This window comes from Lepidochelys kempii, chromosome 14 (genome assembly GCF_965140285.1).
Source record: "Lepidochelys kempii isolate rLepKem1 chromosome 14, rLepKem1.hap1, whole genome shotgun sequence".
Classification (NCBI taxonomy): domain Eukaryota; kingdom Metazoa; phylum Chordata; order Testudines; family Cheloniidae; genus Lepidochelys; species Lepidochelys kempii.
In genome coordinates this window covers 15,885,081-15,909,488 of record NC_136393.1, presented here as the reverse complement: position 1 = coordinate 15,909,488, position 24,408 = coordinate 15,885,081, and the positions used below count along the sequence as shown (strand labels likewise).

The 24,408-nt window shown below is 47.9% G+C and overlaps 1 protein-coding gene across 5 annotated transcripts in view; it reads left to right on the top strand.

The window, feature by feature from the left end:
- Positions 1–24,408, top strand: part of FBF1 (Fas binding factor 1) — a 33,624-nt gene that overhangs the window by 4,999 nt on the left and 4,217 nt on the right. For 4 of the 5 annotated variants that reach the window (XM_073311629.2, XM_073311632.2, XM_073311628.2 and 1 more), the window contains exons 7-26: positions 410–460; positions 1,447–1,591; positions 2,831–2,914; positions 4,594–4,707; positions 5,505–5,658; positions 6,630–6,763; positions 8,323–8,425; positions 8,557–9,000; positions 10,269–10,346; positions 11,974–12,068; positions 14,592–14,641; positions 15,624–15,671; positions 15,802–15,957; positions 18,105–18,205; positions 18,726–18,932; positions 19,608–19,715; positions 20,511–20,650; positions 21,386–21,504; positions 22,648–22,770; positions 23,799–23,984. In XM_073311629.2, the coding sequence (XP_073167730.2) occupies positions 410–460; positions 1,447–1,591; positions 2,831–2,914; positions 4,594–4,707; positions 5,505–5,658; positions 6,630–6,763; positions 8,323–8,425; positions 8,557–9,000; positions 10,269–10,346; positions 11,974–12,068; positions 14,592–14,641; positions 15,624–15,671; positions 15,802–15,957; positions 18,105–18,205; positions 18,726–18,932; positions 19,608–19,715; positions 20,511–20,650; positions 21,386–21,504; positions 22,648–22,770; positions 23,799–23,984 (2,640 nt within the window). The remainder of the gene's footprint in view (positions 1–409; positions 461–1,446; positions 1,592–2,830; positions 2,915–4,593; positions 4,708–5,504; positions 5,659–6,629; positions 6,764–8,322; positions 8,426–8,556; positions 9,001–10,268; positions 10,347–11,973; positions 12,069–14,591; positions 14,642–15,623; positions 15,672–15,801; positions 15,958–18,104; positions 18,206–18,725; positions 18,933–19,607; positions 19,716–20,510; positions 20,651–21,385; positions 21,505–22,647; positions 22,771–23,798; positions 23,985–24,408) is intronic. The other variant, XM_073311630.2, reaches the window with a different exon arrangement.

The following is a 24,408-nucleotide window of genomic DNA, read 5'->3' as shown; positions in this document are numbered from 1 at the left end:
CACATGAGGAAAGCTGAGGTGTAGAGAGTTGAAGTGACTTGCCCAGGATCACAGTGAATCCATGGTAGAGTCAGGAACAGAACCCAGAAGTCGCGACTCCTAGGCTCCTTGTGTAACTGCTGTAGACACGCTACCTCCACTGTAACCTGGTCAATCTGAGTCCCTGGTGCTTTATTTTAAATGCAGACAGGACAGCCTGTCTGATTTACTTACTGGCTCATTTCCACGTTGGACTAGATATAGAATAGATGGCATTTCACAATGAATGCAGAGTGTGCCAAGGCAAGTGAAAATACTTAAGCAAAATAAAAACATTTTATGTGTATTGGGCTTTCTTGAGCCTCCTCTGGTGCTACATGCGTCAGACTGCATGTTAGTGCGATCTCATCTCTCCTGACTTTGCATGCAGGGATCTGACCTCTCAGATGTAGACCCACAAGCTTTGCTGGAGACCCTGAAGGTAAGTGAATAAAACATTACTAGTCTTCGAACTGCACTGAACGTGGCTGTGACATGCTAGACCTAACCTCAGACTTCTCCCTCCTGGGGTACGTCTACGCTGCAGTCTGAGAGGTGACTGCAGCACGCGTAGATGAACCAAGGCTAGCTTTGACCTATCTAGCTCGAATAATGATAGCAGTGAAGCTGCGGCAAGGCGGGCTAACGGCTTGAGTACACCCACAGGAACCCGGGCAGGCTTGTGCTGTCCCTGTTGCCACCTGTGCCTCCACTTCACTGCTGTGGTTACGCGAGCTAGCTAGGTCAAAGCTAGCTTGGGTATATCTGTCTAGGCTGCAGTCACACCTCTGATTGCTGTATAGACGCCCTTGGTCTGCATCCCAGTGTCTCTGAATCAGTGTTTAATTGTAACCTCTTCCTCCAAGAGCTTTTCTTCGTAGAAACCCATGTTTCTGAGACCCGGCAATGAACTTGATGTGCGTGCAGAAGGCTTGCAGCATCAGGCCTCCATTTATTTTTCCTCCTTAAGTATTTCCCAGCCACATCCAGTTACAAACCTCCCCACTGCTGAGTATTGGAAAATAGGGAGGCCAGCACATTTGCTGGCGTTGACATGTGCTTTCTGTGGCAGTCTTTGTCACTCCCTCTGGGCCCCCACCCCAGGTGAAGAATGCAGGCTGGGTGGGTCTGCTGCCCTTGCTTCTCTGGGGAGTGATTTGGATTAGAGCTGGACTGGGAACCAGGTCGGGGATGAAGGTCCACTGGCCACCCTGTGGATAAACCCTTCCAGAGCAGATAGGAGGGCCCTGAGAACACCATCCCTGGCCAGCAGATAAGAAAGGCAGCATATGTTTTAGTTTAAATGTCCATATTCACGTGTTCAGGAATATCCTGTCAAAACAGGGCGTCTCCACCGGCTCTGCTGCCTGAGCACCAGGGCATCAGCTCAGTTCTTCGTGCTCCCATGTATGTTCTTTTTATTCCCAGGAGATGGATGACATGGAAGCTGATCTCCTAGGCATAAAGAAGTCTGGTTCTGGGGCTGGGAGGACAACAGCAAAGGGTTTCGAGAACCTTGAATCCTCAGGTGACCTGGCAAAAACTGCAGGGAAGCTAACGACTGTTGAGAAAGGTGAGTGCGATGAGCTAACCCTCTGCTAGCGCTTCTTTTATACCTGGCCTGGCTGATTGCGAAAGGGCTTTGAATGAAGCTGTTGCCCTCTGGGGCTTTGAATCTTTGATTCTAGAATATCCTCAGGGACAGGGACTGTCCCATGACCAAAGCTGGATTTTATCTGTTTTACACCATATCCGGGGCCTAAAAATATGTTCAGTGGCTCGCGTTCGTAAACATAGAGTTTTGTTTGTGTTTGTACAGCGCCTAGCACAATGGGGTCCTGGGCCATGGCTGGGGCTGCTCGGCACTACAATGTTATAATAAAAGAGTGATGGTTCCCTACCTAGAACCAGCCCTTGCTACTCTCTTACGTGCAGTGATAAACCTAGGGGCACCCAGACTTTGCCCAGCCAAGGGCCACACAGGCTCCTTGCCCAGAGTCTGTGGATTGCACCTTATTCTCATGCCATGAAGCAGACTGTAGCTGTCGTCCTCTTCAGACACAGGCACTGCACCAGGAAACTACAGGTCCCAGTATGCAGTGATCTCTGCCTGGATCCAATCAGACAGGCTTCCCGGGGGAGATGGAGCACAGCTCCCTGAGACCTGTAGGCTGTGTGGCACTGTACACCTGCGTTAAAGATGAATGTGGCTCTGGATCACATTGTAGCACTATAGGTGGCATATGACCTGCTGGCATGCATTAGCCGTGCCTGGAAACACTTATAATAAAGCTCTATGAACAGTGATATCCAGCCTCTTAGGGTGGGGCAGCTCCCAAACAGATCGTGTTCAAAGTGGACTTGACGTGGGTCCTTTCTGAGCAGTGTGGCTTGAACCTACTGTAGAAGACAGTTGGAGGCACAGATTATAATGAGAGACAAAATGGAGCTGCAGCATTCAGACCCACAGCAGAACATTGCACAAGTTGGTGGCTAGGTTTTTGGCCTCACTGGTTTATAAAGGGTCCATCTACCAACTAAGGATCAGGATCAGAACACCACCAGAGGGGAGCTGTTTGCATGAGGAGCCCTCACCAAAAATATTCCAACCCTTGAATCCCTTGGGGGAATTGTGGGTTGTTATATGTACTCTGCAGCAACCTGAGAGAGTAAAATAGGCTCCTAGCTGGAAATAACACCCTGTATTTACTCTGAATAGATTATTTCCATACGCGGGGAGAGGGTGGAGCATGCACAGTGAAGAGGCTCTGCCTGTCTGTCTGCAAACCCCCCTATCTGATGTTTTTTACAGGAGAGTCTGCCACTGGAATGGAAAAGAAACCCCTCTCCACTCCCGCCACCCCCCAGCGGCAGTACAAGAAGTTTTCCTTTGAAGGTAGGATTTGGGCGGGTACAGTTGTGGGCACTCAGCTCTCACAGTTTGACTCTCTCACCTTTAATTTACGGGGAAACTAGTAGATCTTCATCTCCTTTAAGGATAAGTTTGCTGGAAGAGTCGCCAGGTAACAGGGCACAGACAGAGTCTTTCTCCTTTAGATCACCAGTTTAAACCTCCTCCACCTCAAAGTACCACGAGGGTGACGTGTGGGAAATGATCTCCTACTGCGGTTCCTAATGTGTCCATAGCACAAAAATCATCTGTCGGATTGGTAGAGTCCAAGGACTACATGGGCCATGAACACCGAGTGCCTTCTCGTGCCCAACAGCGCCCTCTGTAGGTTGGAGCTGAGGCAAACTGGGCTCATGGGGCACTGTGAGAATCCGATACATGTTCTCTAGGCACCACTCTCCAGCACTAAATTCACATAAATCTTGCTGCCAAAGGTATATGAGAGGAACATACGGTAGAAAAAACTCTACAGCAGTTTGTCATGGTAACGTGAGAAAACCATGCCTTAGAGATAAAGGACTGTGGGGGTGTGAATTTGACTTCAGTTCATTACTCTGCCCTGCATCTTCTTCCCTCCCATTTCTCTTTACTCAATAAACGATGAGGATGAGTCTAAAAAACAACCACATAAGAGAATAGGGAGCCTGGCTTAAAAAATATCCTACAGTGGGGTGTGTGGGTGGGCTCTGGATGGGATTCCTGGGAGTACTATATTTAGGATTATATTGTCACATGTCTTTTTAAATGATAATCGATGTAACACACTGAGATCTTTGTATAGAATGTTTTATAGAGATATAGTGCTTGACAAGCATTAATAGTTTAAATGCCCCCCACCGCTGTGAGGTGTTACAGATGATGAAACTTTATAGATGGTGAAACTGAGGCGCAGCACCTGGAAATAGAATCCACGTCTCCTGCTTTTCCAGTCCTATGCTTTAACTAGGAGTCTGTGCTCCCTGTTCTAGGGCCTACTGAAATCAGTGGAAAGAATCCCAGTGACTTCACTCGGCTTTGGATCAGGCCAATAGACGGCTATCTATGGGGCTGAGATAATGTGAGAACTGGCCTTCTCGTGGCATTTCCATACCTGGACAGGGCAAGTGCGAAGAGAGGGCCCAATCTCAAGTGATTGCTGCCCCATAAATGATCCCTTAAGGGAAGACAATAGGGTAGAAAATCATGAACATATATAGAACTCTTGAGATACTGGACGTCACCCAAATCCAGAGAGATTCAAGTGTAACGGGTTCCTTGCAGAATCTGAATTCACAGCTGTGTTTTATCACTAGTGGAAGCTGCCATCCAAGGAACAGGCATTTTGAGACTGTCCAGATTCACATGGCACCGACGTTGAGGCCATAGGAGAGATCCAAGACTTTATGGCAAAAATAGGCTAAACTGTCTTTCCCAATGACAATATAGCTCAACTTCCAACTCCAGGTACCCCTAGGAGGAGTTTGCTCCCAAGCACTAATACTGACCCAAGGACCCACTGAATTTTGCCAGTAACTCCAACAGGAGCAAGATCTGGCTAATGCAGAATCCCCAGTTCTAGATGATGGTCTCAATATTTAGCTCTTCGCAGATAGTCCAGCTCCAAGAAGACAATTTCCAAAGGCCAATTGTTTTTTCTTCTTTTATTCCCATGGGGCGATTGCTAGATTTAGACGATCCTTTGGCAGGGCTTTTATCGGATGAGGAGGAAGATGCTGCTAAGAAGTTACCTCCAACAGGCACCAAAAGTAGCCCTGAAAGACATACTGGACCAGCCAAAGGTATGGAGTCACGCTAGAATTATACCCTATCCACAGAACTAGTTTGGGCTGCTCCGTAATTTGCTTCAGTAGCATGAACACCCTGCTTTTTCCACCTTTTAAATCATTGACCTGTCAATTTTACTGGGGCTCCCTGGGTATTAGACATTCTCACTATCGACAAGTGGAACAGTAGATTAATGAACTCGCCTTTCGCCTCTGTGGACTTGGGTTCAAATCCTAGCTTTAGTCTCACCCCTAATGGATTTTTAATCAAGGCATATTTAGTATCTCTGGGGTGGCTCTGGATTGGGATAGTGAGGGCACTGCGGGTCAAGCTGGGGTTCTGGTGGTAGAGCGGCTGGGAAAGAGGGGAACATCCAGGACTAGTATCGCGGGAAGTGCTGCAATTTAGGACTGCGGTGGGAGTGCGAAAGGAAAGTCTGGAGTAGCCGGGGCTGCTGTAGTCTGAGATGCATTGGTAGAGCTGGGGGCAGACTGAGATAGCAGGAATCCTACAAAGCAGGATTGAGAGCCTGCAACATCCCCAGTGCTAACAAGTGCTAAATAACGTCTCCTTGTTAATGGTCACCAAATTCATCAAAAGATGCAATTTACAAAAGAGCGAGAGAGCATGCCGCAAAGCAGCGCGCTAATGCTTTGTCACTTCCCAGTGATTTGTTCTTTGGCTTCAAAAGAACAATTTACGGGAGACTGTGTCAAAGATCCCAACCCTGGGACGAGCGTTATGTGTCATTTAAACTAGCGCCGTAGACCCAGTGGTCTCTGCTAAGAAAGATCTTCCTTCCATTATACAGGGACGTCTCTCTCCTCGGCTCCTGGCCATGCTGTTGCTCCCGTGCGGAGGAGGGAGGAGCTGACATTTGAAGATGATGGGGATGACCTGATGGACGCGCTGGGGTTTGGCGAGGGTCCGAGGGGAGAGCTGAAGCAGGAGAGGAAAGGAGAAGAGTAAGGATTGCTAGGAAATACAGAGTGACTCATGAGATAGTCACACTGGGTTTCAATCATTAAGGGCCTTGGATTGAAAAAGTGCAGAAGAATATTACACGTACTTTGTTACCCCAGATCTACGTGGGCATGAAAGGCATGAATCACCTGAGCAGACTCACTGCGATGACTATTCTGTATCACTGCAGTGGTCTCAAAGGCCGGGTCTGCACTTAAAAATTAGATCGGCCTAGCGATGTCCCTCGGGGCTATGAAAAATTTCTCCCCCTGAGCACCGTAGTTAGGTTGACCTAACCCCTACTGGAGGCACGGCTAGATTGGCAAAAGACCTAGTGACCACCTCTCAGAGAGGTGGATTAGCTACATTGACAGAAAGCCCCTTCCCTCAGTGCAGGCAACGTCTGTGCTGCAGAGGTGTAGTTGCAGAGGTGTAGTTAACTTTGAAACTTTGAAATAGTTAACTTTGGTCCCATTTAAACTGTTGTGATTTTTAATAATTTGTATTGCAGTTGCACCTAGCAACCGCACTCATGGAGGCCCAGGTCCCCATTGTGCCAGGCGCTGTACAAAAACAGCACAAAAGGACGGTCCCTACCCCAAAGAACTTCCAGTCTAAGTAACACCCTGTTGAGATGAACAGGAGCAAATCTCACCCTTCAGCGCTATTGTTTCAGGCTAGCTGGCTGCAGACTCATTCAGGCTGTCCTGCAATGGGTCAGGGTTGGAAATATTTCCTTGCAACTGTAAGGGCTAGAAATTTAATTTCATATATATATATATATATAGGTGTATTTAAAAAAAAGAAGAACCAGAAGCAGCTCAGACTGTGAGAGACGTGCTAGAAGGTCATGCCAGCCACTCCCATGTCAGCTCTTGAGCGCAGCCTCATTTGCCCGCAGAGGGAAACAGACAGTGCTTCAATGATTTCCACCCCCGCCTAGACGCTTGTAATTCTTTTTGCCCTCTGGCAGGGAAGAGCCCCGCCCTGCCCGCTCGAAGCTGGAGGAGTTGTTGGGAAGTGGGACCGCAGCCAAACTTCTGGAGCAACCGACCACAGGAGAACGCAAGGAGTTCAAACTGGATACAAAATACCAACAGCAACCAGGTGAGTAAAGCCAGAACCTTGCCGGTTTAGCAACACTGTGGAGGGTGGCAATTTTTTGCTATGTTGCTATACTGGTAAAAGTGCTAGCATAGACAGTTATACCAGCATAAAAGTGCTTTTGCGGGCATAGGGTATTTTGCTCGGGGAACTAGTATAAGCTATACCAGCAAAAGCACTTTCATGACTGTCAGTCTGCATTCACACTGGGAGGGTGTGACATACCCAGGGTATAATCTAGACTAATGAATAGCTGTGTCACCCCTGCTCTCTTACCTGGCGTGCCCTTCACATTGCTTTGCTGCTGTCACTTCCAGTCTGGAGTGCTCCCAAACAGCCTCCAGCATGTAAATTACTCCCAGCTACATCTGCCGGTGAGTAACTGCAGCCAAACAGCCACGCCTGGGCTCATACCAGCTCTGGGTGTAGTACAGGATGACCCCAACTCACTCCCAGTTAGATAAAACAGTAAAACAAAGGCATTAACTACAAAGAGAGAAAAGGAGTACTTGTGGCACCTTAGAGACTAACCAATTTATTTGAGCATAAGCTTTCCTGAGCTACAGCTCACTTCATCGGATGCATCGGATGAAGTGAGCTATAGCTCACGAAAGCTTATGCTCAAATAAATTGGTTAGTCTCTAAGGTGCCACAAGTACTCCTTTTCTTTTTGCGAATACAGACTAACACAGCTGTTACTCTGAAACCTACAAAGAAAGAGATTTTCAGTGAATAAAGCAATGAGGCGTAGAAGCCAGAAATGGTTACATGAAAAGTAAAGTTAAAATGTAACCAGTGCCTAACCAAGCAACCTATGTTAAATTCGAAGCAAAGTTTTTCTCGCCACATGCGCTCAAGTCTTACTGGCCAAACTTCTTAGGCCTGGACCCCTTCTTCGGTTTAATGGCTGCTTCCTTTGTCTCTTCTTGTGCGGTGAATCAATGAGCAGAGAGGAGAGGGTACCTTGGGGGGCTTATTCCTCCTTTTTATAGTGTCAGTCCCTCTCTTGGAAAACATTTCCTGCTGAGATTCAGGAGACAGAGTGTCTACATGTAAGGATGTTTCCTGCTGGTTTTCCCCACCTGTTTGAACTCCCTTTGTCTCTCTTCCTGCTTGATGACTCTGTTTACTGCTTAAAGGCAAATGAAGCAGAGCACACATTCCTTTGTTTGAGACAGACCGGTTTGCTAACCTCAGTTTGGAACATATGTTAATAACAGCTTACAGGGAAATCTGATAACTTCACATACAATGTTGCCACACATATTTTATCAAGTCAATATTGACCAGCAAATTATGAGTCTTCAAATGACACCTTACAAGACATACCTTGTACAAAGATAGTTACAGTAGGGTGTGGGCATGGGGTACATTCTGTGGGGGTTTGCCAGCATAGCAAGACCAATATAGCTAGACAAGCCAACTTTTGTAGTTTAGGCAGGGCCTAAGCGAATTACAATGAAACTCCCATACAGCAGACAAAAGCGAGAGCATGTGAGTGTGTACTGATGCAGCCTGCTTGCCTACTGCAGACTGACTTTAGTCTCCACTTGTCTAAACAGATAAGGAAAACATTTGGGACAATGAGGATTTCACCTTCGGAGCCTACCAGCCCACCCTGGCCTCCACACCCGAGGGCCGGCGGTCAAGACGACAATCTGTCAGGTATGTGTTTTATATCTGATGCCTGCCTGTGTCTGCCGCACTAACCACTGGCACATGTTGCCTCCCAGCAGGGAGCTGCCGAAGTCCTAGCACACTCAGCTTTGTGTGTTCATCTCTCTCTTCCGTTGCAGGTTTTCAGCAGAGAATATCACTGAACTGAAAATGGACCAAAGGTCCAAACCAACCACTCCAGCCATCACGAGCCCCATGCGAGGCAGTAAGACTGGCGCTGACTGGCTGGGCTTGAAAGATGAGGACTTTATCGATTTGGACCCTCCATCTCTAGCCAAGGACGCCGCCAAAGGTAGTCCCGCGGCAGCCCCTTTGAACAAGCCATCCAGCTCCTCAGCCACCAAGCAGCCCAGCTCAGCCAGCCAGCTCCTTCCTGGGACAAAGCCAGCTGCAGAGGAAGCAGCAGCTAAACCCAGACCCCTTGAGGAGGAGGAGGATAGCTGGCTGAATAACGCCTTGTCTCGAAAAAAATCCCAGGTGCAGGGGAAGGTCCAGGAGAAAAGGGCTGGGGCCTCGGGCTCCCTGAGACAGGACGACGAGGTGGACCCCATTACTGTTACCAGGTAAAGACATGCCAGTGGGCTGCTTTTCAGAGGTCTAGAGCTCCTGCAGCTCCCACTGGCTTCACTGGGAGGTCGCTAGTGCTCAGCACCTCTGAAAATCTGGGCCATTTTTAAGGGCCTAACTTTAGGCACCCAAGTGTGACTATTTTTGCCTACAGAAATAGAGCTGGGATAAGAACGTAGGATTTCCTAGCTTCCAGGTCAATTTGGAGTCCAGACCGTGCTGCCTTTCATTTCAGCTGCAATGGACATTATGCAGGCTGCCATTGTAACTGTGTAAAGGCTACAGTGATTTACTTTGGGAAGCCTGGGACAATGATCCAGAAGCCACCAAAAATTCAAACCAATTTTGTTTTCTGCCTTTTCCATGATTCAATAACTCTTGCCCTTAACTTGTAAGTTACAAGCAAAGTCCCTCCACCCTTCTTCAGTTATATGATCCTAGTCGCTATGATAATATAAATAATAATAATAACAATGAGCATGAAAAAATTATAAGAAAACTAAGGAAATTCCCAGGCAAAATCTTCGTGAACATAGAGTTAAGGCTGAGAACAAATTGGCTATGGCTTGTGCTTCCCAAAGCAGGACTGATGAGTATAATTAGGAAGAGCCTGTCAGACAAAAGTGAGGTATCTTGGTAGCTTATAGTCACAGTTTACTGTTGTGTGCATTTGCTCCTTCAGCCTTTGAAATTAAGGACAAATCTACACTGCAAAATTAAATTGATTTAATTTACGTTGACGTAGAGCCACCGCAGTAATTAAATTGTTTTTGTATGTCCACGCTAACTCCTTCTGTTAGTGGTGTGTGTCCTCACCAGGAGCGCTTGCTCCGGCTGTCAGTGTGGGGCACTGACAGCCGGAACAGTCTGATGTAAGCAACACAGTGTCTAAACTGACACTTCATCGACCTAAGCGCTGCTGCTCTCACGGAGGTGGAGTTATTAAGTTGGTGTAGTGGGCAACTGACATCGGCGGGAGCAACATTGTAGTGTAGACGCTTACAGAGTTAGGTCAATATAAGCTGCCTTACATCAACCTAACTCTGTAGTGTAGATCAGGCCTAAATGTTTCAAACCAAGTGAATGCTGAATACTTCCATAGCTCTGTTAGGAGGAAGAGATTGCTTTTGACAGAAGGGAGACCTTCACTGTCTTTGAGGTTGCAAGATACAGTTGTAGCTGACACTGGAGGATTGTGGCCCCCATCACTGTCAATTTATATTAAGATTCTTTGCTCTTTCATATAAGTGACTCTTGTTTTCAGCCAACAAGCTCCCTCTGTGAGAGAGCCTCAGCGGTCTGCTGTCCCAGAAGATAAGTCCACCAGGATGGAAGACTCAGGGTATGTCTTCACTATAGCTATACCTGCTAATCTGCCTTTTCAACAGGAACTGCTGAAATGAATTAAAACGGTGTCAGACGTGAGAGTGTTGGGGGTTGAAATGTGGTAAATAAAAAACAATTATTTAAAAAAAATTTAAAATAGTTTTTTTATTTAAATCGGATTTTTAAACTTAAATCAGATGTTTTTGATTTACGTTAAATGCATATTTTTTAAAATAAACCTATTCAAAATTAAATGTGAAACTGATCATTTATGTTAATTCCTAAACTTCTTATAATTTATTAAAATCATTTAAATTAAATACAGACATAATTAAGCAGTACATGTGTGTTGTCAAATTTTAAAGAAAGATCACTGAACCGGTGGAAGTCACTGGCTAAGAGCATGGAACCAGAGTTTGTTGAAGTGCTAAACCAGCTTTTGACAGCAGTGTAGCCTCTTCTGCATGTGCAGAGAGAATATTTTCTTCATTTCAGATTATTCAACTAGTTTAGTTCAATGACTGGTTCATTCAAAGTTAAGAAACTTTCAACTTTTTGGAGTTGAAAAAACAGAAAACTTGCTTTCCTCTTTCAATGTAGGAATAAAAACTAGGTGTTGAGACTATGATATCTACTAGTTCTAAAATCTTGCAGGACATGGTGACCAGAAACAATCAATTGAATTCTCAAAATACAGATATTACTTGCTTTGTTTCATAAATTAGTTAGTTTGAAATGCAAACTGTTGTGATAAACTTTTTTTCTTATGTATCCAACACATTTAAGGTCATTTTATTAAATTAAAACCAATTAAAATTTCTGGTTTTGTACATTTTTAATTAAATTTAAATTTTCATCCAAACAGAGCTTGACACAAATCACAAGTAAAAAATTAATCATCAGCTAATAAATAAGTAATGCCTCATTCACCATTTTCTAACATAATAAAGAAATGTAAAAATTAAGACTCTCTGAATAAATGGAAGTTTAAGCTGTATAATTGCTTAACTAAATATGTACAGATATAGTGCATCCTCCTGCGTGGCAAAAAGAAGCACCAAATTCAGAGTCAAGTCTATACAATTCAATATGTTTTAATGGTTACCAACCAATGAGAATCAACTTCTCTTTAGGAAAATAATGAAAAATTACAAATGTAAAACCATAATTAAAATCAATTATTTAAATCAAAGTTTCCTGCGTGCTCTGATATAAATGGATGATTTAAATTACTTTGATTTTCTGGTTACTTATCTAAATCATTTTGATTTAAGTCAGTCCATGACTGCCTGAGGGTAGGCAGGAAGAGAACTTTGTGGTGGCTTTTGATTTGTGGTGGCAAATCCGTGATGTGCGTGAACAGTGAGATCGGGTGCAGTATGTTTTAAAGAAAAATCACCTTGGATTGACAACTCCAACTTTTGACCTTTGAACACCCTCCCCCTTTGTGACTCCACGTGCAGGAATCCATACGCCTGGTGCTGAACAAAACTGCTGACCGGATGTTTTGTGAAACACTCTTCTTACAAAAGCTATGCATGTTAACTGGAAAATACCTCTTTAATCTCTCTTTCCCCATACGCCCTGCAATGAGGCTATATAATAGCATTCCTAGTTACTTATCTACTCTATGCATCCCACAGGTATCCTGGTCCATGGCTAACCACTCAGAAACAAGCCTCATCTCTTACATCTGAGTCCAGGAAAGGGGCACCTCCTGGAGACACCAGTCACGCCGGTATGTTTCACATCCCAAATCGTCCCAGGTACTGGGGAGGCAACACGCACTGTTGACGCACCTAGCTGAGTGATCAGGAGCCAGAGAGAGACATTGTGTAACCTGGAGGATTCCCAAATTCTACTCTCTCTCCCAGGATGAGAAATACAAAGTTGTATCTTTTAAAGTGAAATGATCTCTGCATCATTGCCCTTGAAGGTGAGATGAAAATGGGGAAAAGATGGGCCTAGCAAGGTTTCCAGGTCGTGTATCAAAAAGGTTTCATTACGAATTCTGAAAAGTCCAAACATATTTGCTGTGATGTCTGTAGGGACCCTTGAGGCTTGCCCACAATTGAATGGTAGACGAATGTGTGGTTGATCACATGTTCGTATTGTCTCTCTGTCAGCTGGAAGGGGTCAGATCCCCACAGGTCTCAGCCCCCTGCCATCCCCACACTCTCTGAGTGTGGACAGAGTCCTCTCCAATTACAGCCCCTGGATGCTAGTTTAGTGTCTGGCATTGCTTCTTTCCATCACCCCTCTGGTCTTGAGGAAGGGCCAGACCTGAGCAGCCATGCTTTCCTTGACACGCTAGCAGTAGGATAACTAGTCCTCAGCCTTCCTCAGTCACCTCTGCTCTTCATCCTCCTCTTCCACAATCCTCTCACCTCCTTGGATTACCCTACCTAAACATTCAACCTCATCCCTTCACTGCTTTGTATCCCAGTGTTAGCCCGTTAGGGTATGTCTACACAGCAAAGAAAAACCCACAGCTGTCCTGTGCCAGCCGACTCAGGCTCACGGGGCTTGGGCTGCAGGGCTGTGTCAATGCTGTGTAGACACCTGGGCTCTGGCTGGAGTCCAGGCTCTAGGACCCTGCAATGAAACAGCCCCACAGCCTTAGCTGAGTTGGCTGGCACAGGCCAGCCGCGGGTGTCTAGTTGCTGTGAAGACATACCCTCGTTGTCCTACACACCCCCAGTCCAAGGATGCGGGGACATGGGTAACCGTCAGCCATCTGCAGCCACTACCTGTTATTCCCATCTCAGTTCCAGCTGTTACAGAGCACTGCCCCCTGTTGGCGCATATGTGTAACTTTTTGTCCATTAAATATACAGTAGAACCTCAGCGTTATGAACACCTCGGAAATGGAGGTTGTTCGTAACTCTGAAATGTTCATAACTGTGAACAAAACATTATGATTCTTTCAAAAGTTTACAACTGAGCATTGACTTAACACAGCTTTGAAACTTTACTATGCAGAAAAAAATGCTGCTTTTAACCATCTTAATTTAAATGAAATAAGCACAAGAAACAGTTTCCTTACTTTGCCAAATCTTTTTTTAAACTTTCCCTTTATTTTTTTAGTAGTTTACATTTAACACAGTACTGTACAGTATTTGTGTTCTGGGTTTTTTTTGTCTCTGCTGGTGCCCAATTATGTACTTCCAGCTCCAAATGAGGTGTGTGGTTGACTGGTCAGTTGGTAACCCTGGTGTTCGTGATGCTGAGGTACTACTGTATTAAAAGAGATTGGACATTATGCAGTCGGGAGGTAGCAGACAGTGGCCTCAGTGGTGTGTCAAAGGGATGACATCAAAGCCAATGGGGGTGGGAGACAATTAGGTGTCCAGGTGGTGTTGGGTTGGAGCCTGGAAAGAGCACATAACATGAAGGGTTCAAAGCAAATGCATGTGGTTAGTTGTGTGACTTAAGGGTAGCTGTGCAGGCTGTGGGAGGCAGATGCTGGTGGGAGCCAGATGCCCCTTTCTCTTGCTACTGGCGGAGGGCTGGCACGTCACAGAGGAAACGCACTGGGCTTGCGCGTGGAGGGTGATGATGTCCTCTCTTTCCAGCTGGTTGTCTCACATGAGGTCAATAATCTGCCTCCTGTTTGGAGGGTGAGCACCATGATGAGGCTGGCCAAGCAGGAAGGAATTCGAGGGGGGTGCAGAAATGGTGGCCCTTGGGTTAGAAGGAAAGAGCTTGCTGACCGGGCCAGGACCTGCACTACATGCCTGGGTCCCTGGGAGCAAGTAGTATGGCCTGATTTCCTAGAGGTGCTGAGCACTTGCGGGTCTTAGTGATTTTGGTGTGGGATGTGAATGAAAATCAGGCCAGTGCTGCATATCAAGCACCTGCCATGTGTCAGTCCATATGCACGGAGTAGAAATCTGTCCCAGTCAGCTCCTTGGCAGGGATGTAGCAAGGCAGGTGAAGGGACGAATGCACATAAAGCATTCAAGGAGGCACTTGTGGGGTCCAAGGGTTTCATTAAAGATGCATCTTTCTTTAGTGCCCAGAGGACCTTCCAGCCCCTCAAGGCTCCACTCTGCCCATGTGGTCTGGAGTACCTGCCCCCCACTGCTTCAGTGGCTGGAGCGTTTATGACACTAGCATGTCCTCATCATGCTGAAGCAGCACACTTATGGAAGGGCTTCATTTATTTCTGCCAGGCTTCCAATGCTACTGTCTCCCTGAAAATGCCTAAGTCCACTGCCATGTCTGAGTGTTAAATGTGTTGAATTTTCTCCACCTGCAGCTTCTCTCCAAGGACATCCAGAGGGTCTGGGGTTTTCCACACTAACTCCGGTAGGTGTGAGATGCTACAACACCGATCATGGTGTATTGGGGATAATACACCCCTACCTGTACAGTCATTTTTCAGTGGCTAAAATGCAGGAATTGGGAGTGGGAAGTGGGAATCGGGAAGTGGGAATCGGGAGTCTGTGTTCTGCTCCCTGCTGTCTCACTGATTAGCTAATGTGACCTAGGTCAAGTCACTTCTATTTCCCCATGCCTCAGTTTCTTCAGCAGTAGAAGGGGTGAAATAACACTCCCTTACTTCCTTTCCAGAGGTCCTGTGAGGTTTTAAGTAGGGTTTACAAAATGCTATGAGGCCCTTCACTAGAAGTGCTCAGAATACATTTGTGAGTGTAGTAATTAATAATGAGACTTGAATTCTAGCTAATTATTGGGTTTTACATTGCCAGGTTTTCTTAGTTTTGAGGTGAAAGGACTGTGTGTGTGTGTGTGTGTGTGTGTGTGCAATTGAAGGGGGAAAATTATCAAAGCTTTTAAAAAGGAGTGTGTCCTGGAATCCTTACTTAGCTTTCAAGACCTCACTGAGAAGCCGAAGCTGGACCTTCTGGGTCCTTTTCATTTCCTGCCCTTCATTATGGGGGGTTGGGGGGTGTATGTTTTAATTAAAAAGAATTGATCCTATTACTCCTGAGTCTATCTCCAGCAATAAGACCGAACTAAACTCCGAGTCTGTTCCATTGCCTGCTCTGGGGCAGGTTGGAAGTCTCCTGTCCTGTCCATGCTGCCTTCTGGGGCAGGACCCTTTGGAGGTTTCATAGAGAGGTATTCTTCTGGAAGAAAGGATCCAGATTTGCAGTGGGGTAAGATCAGAGAAGGACTGGCAAGCCTGGAGGAGGGGCGCAAAGTAGGACCAGAATTAATGGCAGCCATTGTAGGGGTTTCCCAGGCTCAGTAGAGTTAAGATGTTCCCCACAGGGGTGGAGGCCTTTAAGAGGAGAAGGTGGCTGAGCTTTTCCCTGTTTCATTGCAGGTTGCCCTGTCTGGGGCTCCTCTCCAGCAGGTTCTACTGCCGCAGCAGGTGAGGACAGGGCGTGGCTTCTGCAGAGGAGGACACTGCATCCTGCTGGGCTGACAGGGTGCTTCTGCCACTCTTCATTCTAAAAGGGCTTGGTTTTGTCTCCCCACCCCTCGGTGCTCTCCCCTTGCAGCTCCTGCAGGCCGAGCCCCTGGCCCTGAGCTTGCTGAACGCCAGTGAGTACGAGAAGAGGCCGGTGGCTTTGCAGGCACAGCTGAGGGAGAATGCAGCAAGGCACCAGGCGGAACTGCTGAGTGCCCAGACTCGTCTCGCTGAGCTGGAGAGCCAGGTGAGGGACCCAGCCTGCTGGGCTGAGGGCAGAGGCAGGATTGGTCTCTCTGTATTCGCACCAGTCTTGCCACTGGGGCCAAGCTAGGAGTGATTGTACTGGGCTGTGATAGTAACAGTTAGGAAGGAAATACCTGGGCTCCAAAGGGCAGCAGGATTAGGGGTGCCAGAGACATGGGGTAACAGAGGGTCTGTCTGCTGAGGTACAGTCTGCTGAGGGCCACAGGGAGGGCTCACAGAGATGTTCGAGCCACACCCCTCCTAGTAAAGCCTCAAGATTCCTGCTTTCTGTGCACACCTGCTGGCTGCCACCCAGTGAGCTATCCCTGTACTAAGGGTGAATGCTGATGTCCTCCATGTGTACTGGTTTGCTCTGTGGGGACCTGACTGCAAGCCAGCCGACATCCCTCAGGGTATAGTCCGGACTATTGAACCACTGGGTCCCTTTAACTCTCCAGCCTGGTTGCCTTTTACGCTGCCTTGCTAGTGACAAGCAGCCTCTGCAGGCTATGCTCACACACAGCCATTAGCATGGATGCTCTCCCAGACACTCACAAACTACATACAGGGCAAATTCCCCAGCTTTGTACCCCAGGAATGTGTTTCTTGCACTGCTCAGGCCCCACCCCCATCCCCCGCTCCCAAACAGTGCAAGCTCATGGAAAGTCCATCATTCCATCAAAGGGAATGGTTATGCACCAGCCCTTGTTAACCTGAGTAGAGATTCTCCAAACACTTCAATCAAAATATGCTGGTTTAGGTAAAAGAATAAAACAAGTTCATTAACTAGAGAAAGATAGATTTTAAGTGAGTATAAAGGGTAAAGGCATAAAAGTCAGAATTGGTTACAAAAGAAATAAAAGAGAAACACGCAAGCTATTTCCTGACTTAAATGTTACTAAGCTAAACAAGATTTGAAAGCAAAAGGATTTCTCTGACCCAAAACTTTCAGCAGCCCATGCTGACTGGAAAGCCTTCCAGGCTGGACCACTCCCCTCAGTGCAGTGATGGTGCTTTGTCTTTCAAATGATCTTGCTACCATGAGCAGAGAGTAGGAGGGGAGAGGTAGCCAGATGCCTTCCCCCCACTTTCTTATATCCTGACCCTTTTCACTGGAAAAGTCCTTGCTGGTGTAACGCCAACAGACCCCAGTCGTCGGCAGGCGGGATCAAACCTGGGGCCTCTGCAGCTTAGTGCACAAATTTCTACCACATGAGCTAAAAGCCAACTGGCTGTTACCAGACTCATTTTATCTCTCTCTTTAAGTGGTCTCGGTGCCACTAGATGGGACAGACTACCACACCCAGAAGGTATGTGGGTTACATACTTCCCCTGGCTGAGGAAGCAGGTCCCGAGCTTCAGAGTCTCCCCAGCTGAAATCCCGGACGAGCCCCCGCTTGTTACACTGACAGACCCTGGTCATCAGTGGGTGGAGTCTAACCTGGGATCTCTGGAGCTTAGTGCATGAGCCTCTACCACATGAGCTAAAAGCCAACTGGCTGTTAGCTAAGGCTGTAAAGCAGACTTGTTCGTTTTTTTTTCTCTCTCTCTCTCTCTCTCCATCTATCCAAGTGGTCTTGGTTCCACGAGATGGGACAGAACACCACACCCAGGAGGTGTGTGGGTTACACTGGGACAGGGGGCCATGTAGTTCTATTGCGTACGTGCCCTGCCAGCTGTCCTGCAGATGAACTGTAAACGCTTTGTTTATAACTCCCCTGCTGGTGAATTTCTAATTGAACAAGTAATGGCCTTTTAACACCTGGCTGGCATGCTTCAGAGTCTGAAAGTGATGGTCTCAAGGAGGAACTGTTCCCATTATGTGGCGTTAATTCAGATGGCATCAAGAACTACAGTATCCAGTTACCCAGCACTACAGTATATTTCAGTAACAATCCTAAGTAAAATCTCATAGCTCCATGTACAATAACCCCATGTACAATGCTGATACACAAATTTAACATGACAATGATGTGCAGTAGATTATGCATTTTCAAATGATACCTCACAATGCATACTTTGTACAAAATATATCCTCATCCTATAGAATTGGTGAGCTTGGGTTCCAGGGTGTCACATGGGGTACAGTGTCTCACCCCAGCCAAGAAGGGGTTTTTTTTAGCTCATCTTGGTGACTTTCCACATCAGGTGCGGAAGCTGGAGCTGGAGAGGAATCAGCAGAAGTTGCTCCTGGAGAGTCTACAGCAGCGTCATGAGGAAGACTTGGAACTCGTTGACAATGCACACAGGTATCGTGGGCCTCCACCCCAGGGACATGCACACCAGGGACATGGACCTTTGCCCCCGCACTCAGGGTCCTGCCTGATGCACAGCATACCTGGGGTGTGTAGTGCCCTGCTTACAGCAGTTGGCCCAGCTTATAGTTGGAGCAGGGGACCAGGCATCAGGGTGCTACTTCCAGATCTCCTGCTGACATGCCGTGTGACTTTGAGCACGACACGTCACAGCTCTGTGCCTCAGTTTCCCAACCTGTAAAAGGGGATTTGATCCCCTTTGTGAAGTGCTTTGAGATCTAGTGATGAAAAGCGCTATATAATATATATACAAAAATATAAAGAGCTGGGTATTATTATTTATTTACTGTTAAATCAGCAGCAGATACCTACACTGGCACTTAAATTAGGGTCCTGCATTTGAAAGTTGGCCCCTAAGCATCATATTTCAGATCAGAACCACCCATTAGCACCCCAGCCCAGCAGGCACCGTGCCAACAGCTCCTCCAGCCTCTGTGTGTCTCCTCGTGGGCAGGAGCCGTGTGAAGGTGATGGAGGAATCTTCCCGGCAGCGCGAGGCGAGGCTGCGGCAGGAGAACGAGGAACTGGCAGCGCAGTACCTGTCCCACTGCCAAGGCGCAGAGCGGGCCAAGTCAGAGCTCCTGGCACAGCAGCAGCGCAGGCTGGCAGAGCTGGAGCAGGAGAAGGTCCAGGAGGTGGAGAGGCTGCGGGAGCTGCAGCGGTAAGGAGGGCCGGGGAGGGGACAGCCAGCCTGGCAGGGGGCATCCAGGGGGCATCCGGGGTCCAAATTATTCTCCTCCCTAAGGGGCCAAAGCTCTTGGAATCCGTGTCCGAGCAGATGGGAAAATGGGCCCAGCTGGGATCGTGGTGTCAGGACAAGTCAGGCTTGTGCAATGGTGTGAAGAATAACCCCAGCCCTGGTGGGAAGCGATTAAAGGTTTGTCCCGATCTCCTGAGTTATTCAGCTAGCCACGAGCATTTGCATCTGCTTGTGAGGAGGTTGAGCTACTCTCACCGGCAGGCAGCAGGCCCCTGGGCACGGGCTCCAATGGCCTGCATCACCCTGGGACTGTCACTGCACGGCACAGGGACCTGCACCTGCGTAGGGTCCTTTGGGCTGCACGGCCGTTATTTTCCCCCATCCACCCTTCTGCTCGAGCCTGGGCAGGAAGGAGCAGATTTCCTCTAGGAATGAGTTGTCTCCATGAGCTTACACAGTGACCATCCACAATCGCCTGCAGCCGGGGGCCGAGATCAGCCGTTCAGCTCTCGCTGTGTGTTTCTCTGGGCTCTTGGCAACGAGGGCCGTGTGTCTGAGCACCGACTGCGGCATATGCGGCAGGGAACGTAAGTAACTAGATGTGGTTAACAGGCTCCTCCCCTCTGAGTCCTACAGGGCATCCATTCTGGAGATGCGCAAAGACCATGAAGAGCAGCTACAAAGGCTGAAACGACTGAAAGATCAGGAGATTGACGCAGTAACCAGTGCTACCTCCCATACCAGGTACCGGCTGCCACCCAGCATGGTCTCCTTCCCTTGGTCCTTCAGCTCCCCACCCGCCCACCATAGACCGTGATGGGAGGTTGGGTTCCTCTTCTGGTTCTGAAGGAGAAGAGCAAGCAGCTGAGTAGGTTGCTTCTTCCCTTCAGGGCTCAGAGAGTCTCTGAAAAACAGAGTTGCTACAGAGTTGGGATGCTCTCTCACAGCAAGCTCCATAAACCTGACAGCTCTCCATGGGACGGCTGGGGAATAGTCACACGCACCCAGACTCGATGGTCACAGTGGTCCCTTCTGGCCTTGGAATCTATGGGCATGGTCCCCAAGCGGAGGGCTGTCTGCAGGGGAAGTCAGGGCTGGGGTGCTGGGAGGAACCCAACCAGAGGGAGAACACCTGACGTCAATGATGTGTTTGCACAGAAGCCACTGGCTCAGCGAGTAAATTGCCCTCACCAACTCTCAAGCTCTGTCAGTCAATAAATGAGCTTTGTTTGAAGGACTCTACATTACCCCTGAGAAAAAGTAGCTCCTGTCCTTTGCTGCTACCGAGGGGAGGGGTTAACTGAGCAGGAGAGGTTCAGGACAAAGCTATCGTACCCACTCAAGCTCTTAGGCAAGGCAGTGCATATTTATTGCCCAGGAAGCCACCCCTTGCCCTGGAGTTGGGCTCAAAATCTAAGGTTTTGTTTTAAAGTAAATCTTTCTAGCCCCTCATCACATGAAGATAACGTTGAAAACATGAACCCAGTGTGAACCGATGCAGCTACCACATAACTGTGGCCCTGCTCCTTCCTCTTGCAGATCTTTGAACGGCATCATTGAGCAGATGGAGAAGTTTTCCAGTAACCTGAATGACCTCTCCTACAAAGTGGAGGCTACCCACCACAACACGTCGCAGGAGCTCGAGATTGGAGCCCGTCAGCGGGATGAACAGCTCAGGGGTACCTGCTTTTTATTTTTTCTATCAATCTCGGTCGTGGTTATTTATTACAGTAGCAGCTAGGGGCCCCAACCTCAATCAGAGCCCCATTGTATGCACACACAGTCACTGCCCCCAAAGAACTTACAGTCCAAAAGGAGACGTGTGTGGTGGAAGCATCTAGGAGCCCTAATCACAGACCAGGTCCCATTGTGCTAGGCACTGTACAAACATAGAGCAAGATAATCTCTGCCCCATTTACACACAAGAAACTGAGGCACAGAGAGAGATTAAATGACTTGCCCAAAAGCACATAGGGAGTCTGTGGCAGAGAATTAGATCCAGATCCCTGTCCAGTGTTTTAATCACAAGATCATCCATCCGCTCCAGCAGATGTTCCCATCTGTGTGTCTCTTACGCCCTTACCTTTCTGAAAAGAACAGTGGCTTGCCCAGGGCTGTACCTGAGCAAGTCAACTGCGCCAAAGATCCTCTGTGCTGAAAGCGGCTCCCCGGGAATGTCCTGTAGCCAGACAACACTCCCAGCGGAGGATCCATCCCAGCTAGCTGGGACTGAGGGTCAGTTCCCAGCTGTTGTAAACCAGCACAGCACCATTGGAGTGACACTGATTTAAACCAGCTGAAGATCCGGCCCTGCAACTTTTGTGCAAGACGGACACAATGGTGGCTTGCGCTGGACTGTGGGATTAGCCTGTGAATGGCTGCAGTTTGCTGCACGGTGGTTTTTCTCCCCTCAGTGCTGCAGGACAGACTGACGCGGCAGCAAAGGGACATGGAGGAGGAGCGGAGCCGGCTGCAGGAGGTCATCGCTAAAATGGAGGCCAGGCTGAGTGAGCAAACTCGTCTCCTGGAGCAGGTGAGGCGAGGCCTACAACCTGTGTCTTCAGCCTGTGTTTGATTATGGCTCTGGCCGGGGGGCCTGCATGTTCTGTAGCCAATACGGGAACACCCCTTAACCTACGGACAGCCATGGCGAGAGGCCAGGTTTTTTTTTTTCCACAGGTGAAAAACTGTCTTCCTGTTTGGTGGGGGAAAAAATCAGGGCCAGGCCTGAACCTCCAAGGCTCAGGCCCTGCCCTGAAGTCAAAGAAAATAGAGGTGGTGGTGGAAAAATATCTGCTTCTGTCAAGGTTCCTTCCCCACTCTGAACTCTAGGGTACAGATGTGGGGACCTGCATGAAAACCTCCTAAGCTTACTTTTACCAGCTAAGGTTAAAACTTCCCCAAGGTACAAACTCTTTTACCCTTTGCCCTTGTACTTTCGCTGCCACCACCAAACGTCTAACCGGGTTTCTGGGAAAGAGTTGTTTGGAAACATCTTTCCCCCCCAAAATCCTCCCAACCCTTGCACCCCACTTCCTGGGGAAGGTTTGGTAAAAATCCTCACCAATTTGCATAGGTGACCACAGACCCAAACCCTTGGATCTTAAGAGCAATGAAAAAGCATTCAGTTTCTGAAAAGAAGAATTTTAATAGAAGTAAAAAGAATCACCTCTGTAAAATCAGGATGATAAATACCTTACAGGGTAATTAGATTCAAAACATAGAGAATCCCTCTAGGCAAAACCTTAAGTTACACAAAGACAGGAATATCCATTCCATTCACAACAGCTTAATTTCTCAGCCATTTAAAGAAATCATAATCTAACGCATATCTAGCTAGATTACTTACTAAATGCTAAGACTCCATTCCTGTTCTGTCCCCGGCAAAAGCATCACCCAGACAGACCCAGACCCTTTGTTTTTATTTTTTCCCCCCTCCAGCTTTGAAAGTATCTTGTCTCCTCATTGGTCATTGTGGTCAGGTGCCAGTGAGGTTATCCTAGCTTCTTAACCCTTTACAGGTGAAAGGGTTTTTCCTCTGGCCAGGAGGGATTTTAAAGGTGTTTACCCTTCCCTTTATATTTATGACAGCTTCCGTTTAAGGCATGAATGGACCATAGGCTCACGTAACCCATGCATTGCTTTGCCCCTACCCACTGTTGTCTCCACACTCTAGGAACGCTGGAGGGTGACAGCAGAACAAGCCAAAGTGGAATCTCTACAGCGTTCGCTAGAGGAACAGCGGAGGGTGATGACCCAGCAGCTGACCATGGAGAGGGAAGAGCTGGAGCGGGCAAAGGTCAGGTGTCCTGATGTTTAACAAAGGTGATGGTCTCAAGGAGGAAGTGTTCCCATTATGTAGCATTAATTCAGATGGCATCGAGGCCAGGAGAAAAATCCTTTTGCTGGCAAAAGAGGACAGGACAAAGGGCAGGATGGAAATAATAGATTTTAGCATAGCTCAGGGAGATTAACCTAATAGGAGTAGAAGATTTGGGGGCGGGAAAGCAGTTCCCCTTGGAGATTAACCGCTTGGGACTTCAGTGAGGCATCACGGTACCGTCAGCTTTACTTGGCAGTATCTTGCCCTCCTGCTCAATCAGAACCCTAAGCCAGCATATGAACCTGTCCGACTTCACTTGTCACTCTTGGGCAAGGTGCATGTGCTCCTGGACCTGGAGCATTTCGTGTTTGCTGGGGTAGCACCTATCTGCTCTTCCCAGAGATGTGGCACGGTGATTGACAGCGTGCATGACAGAGGCGGCGTCAGGATGGCATGAGGTCAGCAGGAAGGTGGTAGGCTTGTCTGGGTTTTGCAGACATTGATTGTTGCACAGAGTAACAATGACATGCACTAGGTCACGTGTGCGAGAGAAGCCACAGATTGTGGCTGAAGGCAGGAAAAAAATGTCAAGTGGAGGGTACTAGTCGCTCGGTACTTTTAAAACCCACTGCTGTAACGCTTCCCTCCTGGAAAGCACTCCCGTTTAAACTCAGTAGATGTTTGGTAGAGACTTCACCAAAGGGTGGTGACATCTGTCACTACCTCTGCGTCATTGCTGTGTTGTGGGAACAGTGCAAAACCCTGCCCCACTAGTACAGAGAGGGGGTTCCACTGTCTGGATACAAGAATGTTACCCAATCCACAGGAGCAGCAGCAGGAATCTTAGTAGCAAGAATCCTTTTCAGTCTGTAGAGCACCGTAAGGAGTCCCTTTTCCGCTTTTCCTGGTGGAAGGGGTACTCTCTGTGACCTCAAGCCAACCTTCCCTACATCTCTCTGGTTTGGAGGACTTGGTTGCATCTCTCTCATGCTTTGCTCCGGCAGAATGTCTTGCTGGAGGAGCAGAAGTCGGTCATGCAGAAGTGCGCGGAGGAGCGTCGAAAGCTCGCCATGGAGTGGTCGGAGTTCCATACCCAGCAGAAGCTGAGCAAGGAGCGGACAGAGCGTGACGTCGACCGCGCCCTGCAGATAGACTCCCAGAGGGAATGTGCCATCATGACCCTGGCAAAGGTACCCCGGTGAAGCAAGTTCCCATTTCAGTCCTTCAGGGCTTGAATTCAGCTTTGTCAGCTGATGGGTTAGAGCAGCTGGACAGACTGACAGAGCTTCGCTGACATGTTTCTTCCCCAGCCACTCAGTGATTCCACATGGTAACGATGTAAATTCCTTCCTGCATCCTCCCCCCTACCTCCGTGTGGTCCCTGCTCCGCCCCCTTTGAGCATCACCATGGGGAAATCTCTCTCTCTCTCTCCAGGTATACAGATGATGGCAGTGTAAGAGCAGATCTCATTGTCGGAGTATTCTATAAATCGCTGGGTGGTGACTCGTAATTCAGTGCTAATATTATTACTGCTGACAAATTACCAGCATTGGTGCATGTTCTCGGCATCAGGGACGTAGCTGCTGGGGCAGGGAAGGAGGGGTGCAGTGTGT